Source organism: Columba livia, chromosome 1 (assembly GCF_036013475.1).
Source record: "Columba livia isolate bColLiv1 breed racing homer chromosome 1, bColLiv1.pat.W.v2, whole genome shotgun sequence".
Lineage (NCBI taxonomy): Eukaryota > Metazoa > Chordata > Aves > Columbiformes > Columbidae > Columba > Columba livia.
In genome coordinates, this window is record NC_088602.1 from 75,509,202 (window position 1) to 75,521,467 (window position 12,266).

At 47.2% G+C, this 12,266-nt stretch overlaps 1 protein-coding gene across 7 annotated transcripts in view; it reads right to left on the reverse strand.

Moving 5' to 3' along the window:
• The window catches only part of LSAMP (limbic system associated membrane protein), a 1,035,828-nt gene that overhangs the window by 171,471 nt on the left and 852,091 nt on the right, over window positions 1-12,266 (reverse strand). For all 7 annotated transcript variants that reach the window (XM_065063106.1, XM_065063121.1, XM_065063104.1 and 4 more), the window contains one exon: window positions 3,088-3,320. In XM_065063106.1, the coding sequence (XP_064919178.1) occupies window positions 3,088-3,320 (233 nt within the window). The remainder of the gene's footprint in view (window positions 1-3,087; window positions 3,321-12,266) is intronic.

Consider the following 12,266-nt stretch of genomic DNA (forward strand, 5'->3'; position numbering starts at 1 on the left):
CAAGCAGTGCTGGCCACCTGAGTCAGAAACACAGAACAGATGGCCATGGTTATACTAATGAATCTTTTGGTGGTGAACACCTACTTCTACCAGCAAAGTTGGCTTTGAGTTTGAAAAGGAGGAAAGACTTTGTAAGAGCCCTTTTTGCTACTTTTAGCTATCAAGTTGTGATATTTTCTTAAGTGTTGTTTCATCACCCTTCTTTTAGACCTTTGCAATATGTCCCAGCTGAGAGTACTCCCATCAATGGACACATACACTTAAGCCAGAGAGCAAAGGGGCAGACCAAGTGGGCTGTCTACACAGAGACTGGTGCTGGCTGATGAGAAATAATTGGCTTTTCCCTTGGAAATGCTAAAGGACAGGGGCACACATGTTAGAGAGGTAATGTCCCTCTTTCTGTATGTACCCCTGCAGATCTGGATAGCAGAGTTCATGCAGCAGAGATCACCCCAGGGAAAGCTGATTTTTTTGAGGGAGGAAGGGACCCCCTCCTAGAATGCAATTCCATTAGCCTGCAGTGATCTGAACACAGTGAATCCTTGGAATACACCAAAGCCCATGTATTTCAGCTGGCACTGTAGAAATGGACGTGGTCTTCTCTAGCTTCAAGGGCTCCCAGCACCCCTCTAGTATCTGCCTACCTGTTAGTCTCTGATATATCTATCCCATTTGTTTCTAGGGATGAGAAGGGCTGGGGCTTCACAGTGGCCATATAGATGAGGGAGTTGAATGGGGAGAGATTGGCTGGCAAGGAATTTCTGACCCTGGCTTGTTTCAGTTTCCCTGGCCTTTTTTTGAAGGGAATCACTGATTATCATTCCAGAAATCCTGCCAGACTAGCACACAGACCAGCTGACCAACCTGATATTTATTTTTTCAGGATCCCTATTTCCTCTTGTTTATTTATTTATTTATTTATTTTTATGTTTGGGATGCGCAGAGCTTCACGTAGCTGATGTTTTTTAATTTATGAACACAAAACCAAGAGAAGTAAAAAAACTACATTAAATAAATATAACTAAAAAGCTTATAATGACTCAATATCCAAACTAATTTGTGCTAGCGGGAGACTATTTTTCAGGCAGACAACCCGCAAATCAAAGAATAATAATAATCAATAGGAGAAAATGATACTCAGAGAGAAAAAGGATATTTTCTAACCTATACTATTTTCTAATGAATTAGTTTCATTAGTTAAGATTATTTAAAATTAATTATTTATTAGTTTTAAAACAATAAAAACATGGTTTGAAATGATGAGTCTAACTTTTCCAAATTGTAAAGGATTTTGTATTTATATTTTGCATAGATTTTTCCTACAAGATGAAATTTAGTTTTAGAAAGATCAAAGCTATGAGTTTCCCCTAATTACAGGATTACATGACGTGGAGCTTTAAAGGCAGGCACGATATCATAATGAGTCTTTTGCTAGATCTGTGGCAGGCATTAAACAAAGATTATCCACAGATACCTTGTTCACAGGCATCCAGAGTTTAGGTGTGCCAAAACCTGAATTTTCTCATCCTTAGAAAGGTGGCAGTAGTTCAGAGCTGGACACCCACGCATTTAGGTGAAAGCTAAGCTAGAGAACTCCATTTTCCTCCTTAGGCCCATATCTAATAGGCACAAATTATATTAATAATACATGTATGTGGCTCTAAAATTCATTTGTACCTATATTTTTCTTGACAGGTAAATGGAAAAAGACTGCTGTCAGATTTTACCAGCAACAAACCACCCACAGCTGGTTAGCTATGCAGCACTGTAGCTAGCGGGGAGGTAGGGTGCACCTCCAGTCCTGGCAAGCGCATTTCACACCAAGTGCACTCCAGCAAACACCCAGACAAGCCAGGAGAGCTGCTCTGTGTGCTGGTGTGTGCTGCTCTTCAAGCTGCTGGGGGAGGATTTTGTTCAGGAAGAGAAAGCAGGAGCTTTCTGTCTCACTACACTCACATGTGAAGCATCACCTCTGACCATACATCTGGACTTCACCTGGCAGATAAACACCCGATACGCTAGCTACTCCTGAGCTTGCTAAGAAACACCAGCAAGAGGAAGAGTCCCTTCATGCATGCATTTATAGCCAGAGCGATTCAAACACTTGCTGGGGGAAATAAAATCTGCGGCCTTTCGGGTTCCTAGACAAATCAGGAGAAATAACAAACTCCTGTCTGAATGATAATGTACAAGCCAAACATATCTGTAGTATGTATCGAACACATTCATACATACCTATCTATCTAAGCTGCTCTATAAATATTTTAGATAAATCGACAGATAAACAGAATGGTGTGAAGATTAAAAGCAAACCAAAACAAAACTGAATAAACTCGCTTGTTTGGTATTCTGGTCTGGACAGAATGGAACAAGTAAACTCCATAATGCCTTCACCAGTAATTGGTGAACTCCTTGATATGTTTAGTCTCTCTTATACCATGAATGCAGGTAGACAACTAGGGGAATGCTGGTTCAGAATGCCAGTTTCCTATAACACACACAGAAGGAGATAAGCTAAAAGGAGGAGGCAACAGAAGGTATACAGCAACTACCTCAGGTACCGGGTTTCACACATGCCTAGCGACAGCATGCCCTGCAAACCAGTGACCCAGCACAGAAAAACACCTAGAAAAATTAATTCCTTAGCCTTGCAAAGAGTTGACAATGGAAGGCCACAAAACACAACACAGTAGCATGTTGACAAAAGAAAAAACAAAGGAAATCTCAGGAAGGAGGAGGCAAAGAAAGGGCTGCTTGGAAAGAGATGAGGCAAACATGATGTTCTGACAAGTGTCATTAAAAAATGCTTTCCCCTCAGCACCAGAACAACCACAGCCAGGAGCCAGGTTTGCATTTTACTAGAATATGTCTTGGCATCATTGGTGTCCCCTGCTCTACCACCACTTTTGTAAGGACAGATTGATAGCAAAGTCCTGCCACGCTGCAGTGGAATACAACAGTTCTGCGGGCTTTTGTTGTAAACTTAAGGGACACTCAGGCTACAGACCCTGGGGTTTCTCTAAGATACAGATCCCTCCACCCACCATGTCTTTTGCTCTTAGCTCTCTGCTTGGCCATGTTACTTACCTTGCACGATCAAGTAAACCTGGGAAGTCTTGGGGTGATGCTGCGTCTGCACTGAACACGTATAGGACCCCTCATCATAGACATCCACTTTCTGGATCCGCAGGCTGTATTCCAGGGGGTTTCTCTTCTCCAGCTCTACTCGAGGGTCCAGGGACCACTTGTCCTCTCCAGCAAAAATGATGCCGGAACGGTTTAACCAGGCCACCTTAGAGCTTTTGTCTTCTACATAACACCTGCAGAGGGTGAGAAAGGTGAGGGGGGAGATTAACAACCTCTCCATCATTTCCATTTTGTCCCTTCCCTTTACTACTTTGCTCAGAAACTCCACAAGCACACTCCTGCCTTGCCAGTGAACCATCACTGCCCCATGGCCATGCATTTCGCAATGATTTTTTGAAGGGTTTCAGAAACCTTTGGTTCATGAAACCATGGGATTTGGGGTGGCCATGCCTCCTGTTCTCTCTTCCTTTTGTCTGTGGCCTACATCTTTACCAAAAATGACTTCGGAAGGCCACAAGAGATCCTGGTCACCAAATCTCTTCTAACCCTGCCAATGGGAAATGTCAGAAGGAGTTCTTCCCATGCTCTCCCTCACTTTCAAAAGTTAAGTATACAAAAGAGTTACATTCCCAGCCCCCCACCTCCCGTCAGCCTGGAGAGCAAAGGTTCAGGGCTCCAGCAGCTCAGGGCACAGCTGCTCCATCTCCCAGTTTCAGCATCACAAGGGGAGGAAGCTATAGTATATCTCCCCTCTCCACCCCCCTGACAAGAAATGACTTTGTGGAAAGAGGGATTCACTCCTCAAACACTGTCATCCTAACACACACACAAACAGGTCCTTGTCGATGCGCACCTGCTCGCTTGTGCAGGCAAGTGCAGATTTCAGGCTGAAAAGGATCACCTGTGGGGGTGTCACTGCCATCCCTGTGACACACAGCATGTCCAGTGAACATCCCATTTGAGATGGGAGAGAAAGAATGACAGCTAGGGGCAGCAGGCAGAGGAGGAGCAGCGGGACCAGCAATTGCCACAGCTGTGATTGCCAGCGATTGCAAGGCAGAGGACAGACTAACCCTGTTACAAGTGCATGACAAGTGTATTGCTCCTTGACAGAGAACGGAGAAGGTGCTGTGAAGACAAATGCATCTTTGGCCAAGGCACCTGCTCTCTGGACCATTTCCCACCTCCAGAAGGTGGCTTGCACAGAAGACATGAGGAGATGCCACTGAGGAGGCACATCCTGCTTGCTCTCCGCTGTGTCTCTTATAAGAGGCCCAGAGTTGTAGAAGACATGGGGACATAATTCCTCTTTCACCCTGGCAGCCGTACCCACCAGGGCCGGGCTCAGGCTGAGAGGGTTTGCCTTGTGGTATCTCATACCATGTTTGCTCTGCTCTGAGGATAATAGGGAAGCTCAGTATCCAGAGCTCTCACCCTTTCACCCCCCAGAGCTCTGCCCACAGCCTCCTGGCATCCAAATAACCCAGCACCTCTCCCCACCGCTGTTCATGCATGTGTTATATTTGAAAGAGGAAAGAGAGAGGATAAAGATTATTGCTTCAAGATAAGACAAATATTTGACTGTAGGCTTTCATACAGCCTCTTAGCACGGGTCAGGCATTTTCCAAGTTCCTCTGTTTGAATGCATTTCATTCATGCTGCGCTGCCGCTGCCGTCCCTTGCAATGTGACCCTACTCTTATGGGAGGCACCTCTCACGCCCTCCCTTCTCACACACCCATGGATGCTCTCCGAGTTGTCCTGGGGTTACTTGTGGGTAGAAGGAAAGCCAGGCTACATGGGTGTTGACAGGAGGCCCACACCACTGGCCAAACTGGAAGCAGCTCTGCCTGATCTGAAAAAATATATGCTTTAGAGAGCAGCCCAACAGACCCCATCCAGCACCACTGGCATCCAGCCAAGGGAGAGGAGGGAGGGTTTGCCCCTGAGGCCGGGCAGGCACTTGCCCTGAGATGAGCTCTCAGCTGTGATCTGTGTTGTTTTTAAAAAGCTGCTCCTTGTAAAAAAGAACAAGGCAGATGAATCCATGAGCAGCCACTTACACATGACCACCACTGCGACGTGGTGGTGCCCCAGTTCAGTTTGCCGCCCCGGGCTGTAATCACCAGCCCAGGGAGCTGGAAGCAAGGACCCAGGGAGGGCACTGTGCCCCAGGGCTGGGGTGCAGTGGCCCTGTACAGACACCCAGACTGTTTCCAGAGCCAGCTGCCTTAGAGTCACCAGCTTTCTTGCACAAACATTTCTGCATAGAGTCATAAAGGCACCGAGAATCGGGGGTTAGGTCCTTTTCAAAGGTGTTCATAACCCCTCCCTGCTCATCCCGGATTTGTGAAAATCTCGAGGAGGATGACGGTGAGCGGGTGAGCAGATCAACAGCTGAAGCTGAAGTCAGTGGGAGCTGAAGTTTCTCAGTCCCTTCTGAAAACCCACTGGGCACCAGCAGATCCAGCACACTGCACCGGCACCATCGGGCTGCTTTCCCAGCAAGGAGGAAAGTGAAGGAGAGGGAAAGGAGGAAAATGGGAAGAGTAAGTGAAATGGATTTGAGCTGCTCTGTACAGCATACCTGTTCCTCACAAACTGTCAGGGAAAAATCCATGTACAAATGTGGAAATTCCAAGTGCTGGCACACTCCACACATGCATTCCACATGGATGATGCATCTCAGTATGTCTGTCTGCACAAACACACCCTCTTAGTCTGCCAGAGATGCCACCCAGCTGTATGGATCACGATTTAATAAGGATTTATGGTGATGATTTTCACAGTGTAATAAGTGCTAATTCAATACTAATAGAATATTAAATGGCATGTTAACTGACATTTTAACTGCAATGCAATAGGAGCATGGCATCAGCAAGATATCAAATTACTCTTATCGTTCACTAATAATCAATAATCAAGTTCACAGAGACAGTCAAACGCTTTTCATTAGGCTTATTGAAAGCACTACCATCAGCATCAGTGAACGCTAATAAACGATTTGCAATCCATCCATTTTGCTTTTCCTTACAGTTTCGGGTTTAATTTTTTGACATCTGCTGATGCGGTTAACAGGAGGACCAGCTAGTGGTGATGGTCATGTCTTGCACAATCAATGCAGGGACTAAGGAACTATTGATCTTAGCACGAATTCAAACAGATACAGGACAAAAAATCTTGCTGCCATGCCTCTTTAGCCTTCCTTGTCGTCTTGTAAACAAACATAAAAAAGTTTGACACCTGAGGTTTCTAGTGACAGCACCGTTTCTAGCTGCTACAGATGTGTTTCCAGTTCTCACAGAGTAGCTAATGATCACCTAACAACCAGCCAGGAGAAGATGGGCAGAAATGGGTTGTGGAGAAAGGATCCTGGTCTATCCTCACACATCTCCCTCAGCCTCTGTTTCCCCACATACAAAATGCAGACAATGGGGTTGAGCCATGTCACAGGAGGGAAGCAAAGGGCTAATGCTTTGGCAGCAGGAGAATGCTTTGGGACCTTCAGCAGCAATCATCGCCTCGATCCGGAGGGAGGGCTGCCCACTGTGGTTCCTGGCCCCTGGATTTCATGTTAGGAGGGGACATCTGTCAGCATGCAGGCAGGATGAGGGCAGGAGTGAGGAGTTGGCCCCACTGCTTGGTCCCTTTCCTCCCACGCCTGCTGCCCAATGCGCAGCGCTGGGCAACAGCTGCAGTCCTGCAAACTTGCCTTCCTGGGCTCCACGGCAAGCTCTGTCTCAGTAGGGGAGATGTCTTCTTCCTCTCCTTCTTGAAAGCACTTAGGCTTATTCCAATTGATAGGTGAGAAAGAGAGCAAAGAAGAGGAGAGGGAGGCTTAGGCATCCACACCTCCCCTCTTGGTGAACACCAAGGCTGGAGGTTTCACTACTCACTTTGCCTCGCTCAGGTCTTGGTGCTTGATTCCTAACCCCAGTGACCCCTGCTCCTCCTCCTGACAGGGCACTGTCACACCATGCATTGATTTCCCAGCATGTCGCTGTAACACTCGTCGCAGTTGATGCTGTGACTATCACTTCAGCAGCTCTCAGCCCCAAGCTTTCCGCCCTCTCTATCCCTGGCAAACAGACGGGCATGCTGCTGAGAGGTGGCATGTGGTCAGAAAGCCCTACCACGGGCTCTCCAGGCTGGATGTGAGACTGCCAGGGTGGGGGCTACAAGGGGTGAGGAGAAGCAGGAGGATGCACGAGAGCTGGGGGCTCACCAGAGCACTGCCTGTCCTGCCTCAGAGAAAGCAGCATGGCAGCTACAGCCCTGGGCTACGGAGATGGAGTAGGGGTAGTTTATTGCCTTCGGGGGGGCCTTTTCAAGGTAAGTTCAATGATGACTGTAAGAGGTAGATGATATGTAGAGTCTACAGAGATGAAGAGGCCCTAGTGAAGCTAGTGAAGCTGCTGTTTAAATGATTACTTTGACCTGGTGGGGATTTTACAGCATTATTGATGACGTATTGGGTCGCCTTGAACTTGGGATAACTTTTTTTTTTTTAATTATTGTTGTAATTCCAAATAAATAAATTGTTTTAAAGCAGACTCAATGGCACAGTTCTCTGCCAGAGCCGTGCTAGTGAGAAGAGGTGAGCTGCTAGGATTAATGAAACATGGAGTGCTGCTTCACCAGCAAGAGACATCTCTTACCTCACTTGGCAGAAAAAAATAAATAAACAGTGTGGTTTCAGACTGCATTTTCTGCCCTTTTTCTCCAAAGCACGTTGTGGCAACACCTCTGTGTCATAATTCCTACACTCCTCTTTAATCATCTTTTCTCTGTTCACCCTTTGATCATCTCTTCTGTAAGACAATATCTGTGCAGCAGGCCAAAACTCAGCGGCCTCCTGCACACACAAATAAGCACCTGAAACCCACTCCACTGCACTCACCAAGGAACATGAACCCCTTTTGCCAGAGGATGTCACAACCTGCCCCGGGATCAGGTCTCCTGCCTTCCCCTCTCTGCTCTGTGATGAGCCTGCTCTAATCTTCTAACTTCACACACACTTGCAGGATCCAGCCAACAACTTCCCCCGCTGACCTCTATCCCCGGCAGCAAAACGGCAAGAGGGAAAAACAGAGAGGGATCAAACATGGCTTGTTCGGCACAAAGCAACATCAGCTCCCGGCTGCCAGCTCTGAAAGTGCAAGACAAATTCTCCGTTGAGTTGCAAAGTATGATCCTGGAAAGCTAATGTGGTGGTTAAACACAATACCACTTGCAGCCTTGTGAGGAAGGCTCAAGAGCAACTGACGCTTGCGCTGTTTCATCTTCTCCTGCTCTTCAGCCCTTCCCTGCATGCAAGCAAGGCCCTGAACACAGCAATGGTCAACCAGGGGGACAGTGGGAGCCCAGCCCCTCCGCTGTGTCCAGCACGGACATGGATAGAAAGGGCTAACGACAGATTGTGGGCATGCCAGCCCTGATGCGAGGGAATGGTAAGAAGATGTGCCAGGGGAGTTTTAGATTGGACATTAGGAACAGGTTCTTCACCCAGGGGGTGGTGGAGCACTGGAACAGGCTCCCCAGGGAGGTGTCACGGCCCCAAGCCTGACAGTGTTCAAGAAGTGATTGGACAACATGCTCAGACACATGGTGTGAATCTTGGGGTTGTCCTGTGCAGGGACAGGAGTGGGACTTGATGATACTTGTAGGTCCCTTCCAACTCAGGACATTCTATGATGCTACGGCCCTCCTGGGTGGGGTGCTCAGAGGAAGAGTCCAGCCAGGCCCCGCAACGCCACCGCAGTGACAGACCCTGCCAGCATTGCAAGAGCAACGCAGCGCTGCTGCTGCAGCAGCCAGTTCCCTTTCCCTGGAGTACAGTCCCCGCCAGAGGAGGACACTGGTAGAGCACACAGGAACACATTGTCCAGAGGAGTAACGTAGGAGCTGTTGGTCCTGGGTGGTTTCCAGTGCTCAGGATCAGGCTCTCCTCAGCAGCAGATGCTACAGAAGACAGCTACGGTTGAACACATTTTCATCTCTGCAAAAGCAAGGGCACCCTAAGTGGATGTCAGTGGGAGACTACATCAACTGAGTGTCTGAAACCTCCTTTCAGCTAAGCACCAAAAGCCACATTTTACTGAATTTGAATACACATTGGCCTGAGGTATTGCTAAAACTTCTCCTTCTTCTCCCTGCTGCCACTGATCCTCTCTTTCCCCAGACTGGTCCAGCTGCTGCTCCTCTCCTGATGCACCACAACCCACAGTGGGGTCACTGTTTGAGAGCTAATGCTGTGCCAAAGCAGGATGGATTCCCAAAATGTGGCATAAATATCTCCTGAGCCACCACTGCTAGCATGATAACACAGGTCCTTGGAGGGATTTATAAAACTGCTGCTTAAAGCCAGCCTTGCACAGGAAAACTGGCAGGAGGGGGGAACTGCCACATCTGTTCAGCCCACACTTTCTTTCACATTATGCTGTGACCTTGGTTGTCACACCTGTCTGCAGCTCCCTGGGTAACTCAGCACTCGGGTGACAATTTCAGGCCATCCCCCCATTGAGGTGATGCAGCGCTGATAGGATGCCCGCACTTCTGCTCATCCTCTTCGGTAAATTGTCACTTTGGGAGCACAAGGCTAGGATGGGCTTCCCGGGTCAGGGAGCCCCGGCCTCCGGCAGCATGGCCAGCTATACCTTATCATCTTTTCAGAGACATACTTCATTCCTGTTTAAGCCTAGTGCCTTTGGTGAGGGGTACCCTACTGCTACTTTGTAAGGGAGACTGTTCAAAATCTTTCTGCTCTGATGATTAGAAACTTTTTTTCTAAGTCTAGATTTATTCATGGCTGGTTTTTATCCACTCTCTCTCATGCAACACCATCCTGTAGCTTAAACAGCTCTTCTGTCTCCCAGGTGCTTATCTTTCAGCGTGGTCACAGAGAGCAATCATATTCCCTCTCAGCCTTCATTTTGCTGGACTCAACAAGTCAAACTCTCCTAGTTTCTTCTTGTATGATAGACTCTCCATTGCCCTAAACATCCCAGTAGCTCTCCTCAGCACCTGCTCCAGTCTGAATTCCTCTTTCGTGACCAGAATTCGTACCCAGCTTTCTAGATGAGGACTCCCCAGTGCCTTGTACAGAAACACTCCTATCTCTCTCTCTCTTCCATCAACTCTTTTTAATGAAAGCAAAAAGAATTACAACCAGTGAGTATGCCTATCAGTGCAGAACTGCTCATGTGCTGTGAGCATCCTTGTCTCTCAGTCCATGTGATATGTGTGAAAAATGAAACCCAAGGGAATTCACCAAAAATATACCAGCCTAGAAAGACAGCTAGCTGCATGGGCTCCCACTGGCAGACACACAGCTGGTCTCACATGGGTTTTCTTTCTGTTAAAATTACCATTTAAGAGTATAGGTTTCCATTTGTATAGAAAAAACAAAAACAACCCGCCAAGCACAACAACAAAAAAAAAAAAAAAAAAAAAACAACAAACCAACAACCAGAAATCAAGCCAAAAATTACAGTAATTGTTATGCCAGTGATCTCCTGGGGTGGATGTAACTATATCAAAATAAGAGAACTTATACTGTCAAGATCTATTGTTCCTCCCGTCTTCTGGGGATCAGTATGCCTGCACAAAAAACTCCAGTCTACATCCATTCAAGAAGAAATGCCTACGTTATAGTAACAATATGAGCTGCTATGAAAAAAGTTAACTCCATCCCAGCCAGGCCCTGGTACAGTTGAAAACTTGAAAACAGAGAAAAGGCCTCAGACTGAGTTCTACCACCACAGTACCAGGTTGTCCTATACCCCACCAGACCTAGGAAAAACCTTCCATTTCTTTACAGTGCAGTCAGGAAACCCTTGGCTGGCTCTTTACCCACTCTGAGGTGCATATCTGAGTGACTGTCTCCAGTTACAGGGCTCCTGCCAGAGGACACCTGCTCCCCATGTGTGCAGAGGGGCAGAACTGCTCCCTGGCTGATGCTTGCAGAAATGCCAAATGCTTTGACAGCTTGGATCAGCATCTTGCACTGAGATCTGTCAGGAAGATGAGACTGCTGAGGAGACAGACCCTGAGCTCCCTCTTTCACTTTTGGGTTAGCCGAGGACTCATCAGTGTCCCTTTTCGGTTCAGCCAGAATCCTGGCTTTGATCTTGAGCCAGCATGATTAGGTGATGCTAATCAGCTACTGATCACACAGCCTTAGTGAAATGTTCAACCAGGAGCGTATGCCTCACTCAGCTGTCTGCAGCTTCCCACAGCATCAAATGGCTCCTGCAGCATCAAAAGGGGAAAACAGGGAATAGCAGAGATGATGCAGAACAGCAGTGGAGAACACTGCCAGATTATTTGCCTTTTGGCTGCACTGTGCTCACAACAAGGACCCTATACTTTCACCATCACTAAGACATGGGCTGACATTTTAAAAGTACCTGTGGTCACTCAGGAATTAGGTTCACTGAAAGACAATAGTAATTGGTTGCTTATGTTAACAGGATATTGGCTTCTATGCCAGATTTGTGACTGGACCAGAAACCAAATAGCTACTGATGAGTCTCTGCACCATTATGACTTTTTTCTGGTTGAGGGATACATCAGGTATAGGAATGGGAGCAATAATAAGGTGCCCCTACAGACTACAATGCCCTTTATCTTCCTTCACAAGCTTCAATACTGAAAATCACCTATTTCTTCTACCTGAACTCTCAGTGCTTTGTAGGTAACTTTTATATGGTCACCACTAGATAACTCCAGAAAAGCTGCCTCCGAAGTTTTCCCTTGTATTAAAAAAAACAAAACAAAACAAAACAAAAAACCAACAAGTGCATTTCAGAGATGTGATCTCCTCCTCTGACAGGAGAGGAAGGGAGGGTTTGGCTGGGAAGTCCACGTGACTCTGTATCTGGTAATTATCCAGCCGCAGAGGCAATCTGAAACGTTCCGTGCTGTCGCGGAGAATGACAGCACCTGGAGCTCCGGCACCCAGATAAAAAGGGGAGAGACAATCGGGCAGATGGAGGGAGGCAATGCTACATCACGGGGTGGCGAGGGGGGGAGAGAAAGAAGAGGGAGAGAGGCAAAAGCTGGTGAGAAACATCAAGGCAGCTGGCAGAGCTACTAGAGAATGAGATAAAGCCACAAATTAGTAATGCAAAGGGCAGCTCTGAAACAAAGGGAAACGGAGAGAGAAATGGAGTGAGGGCA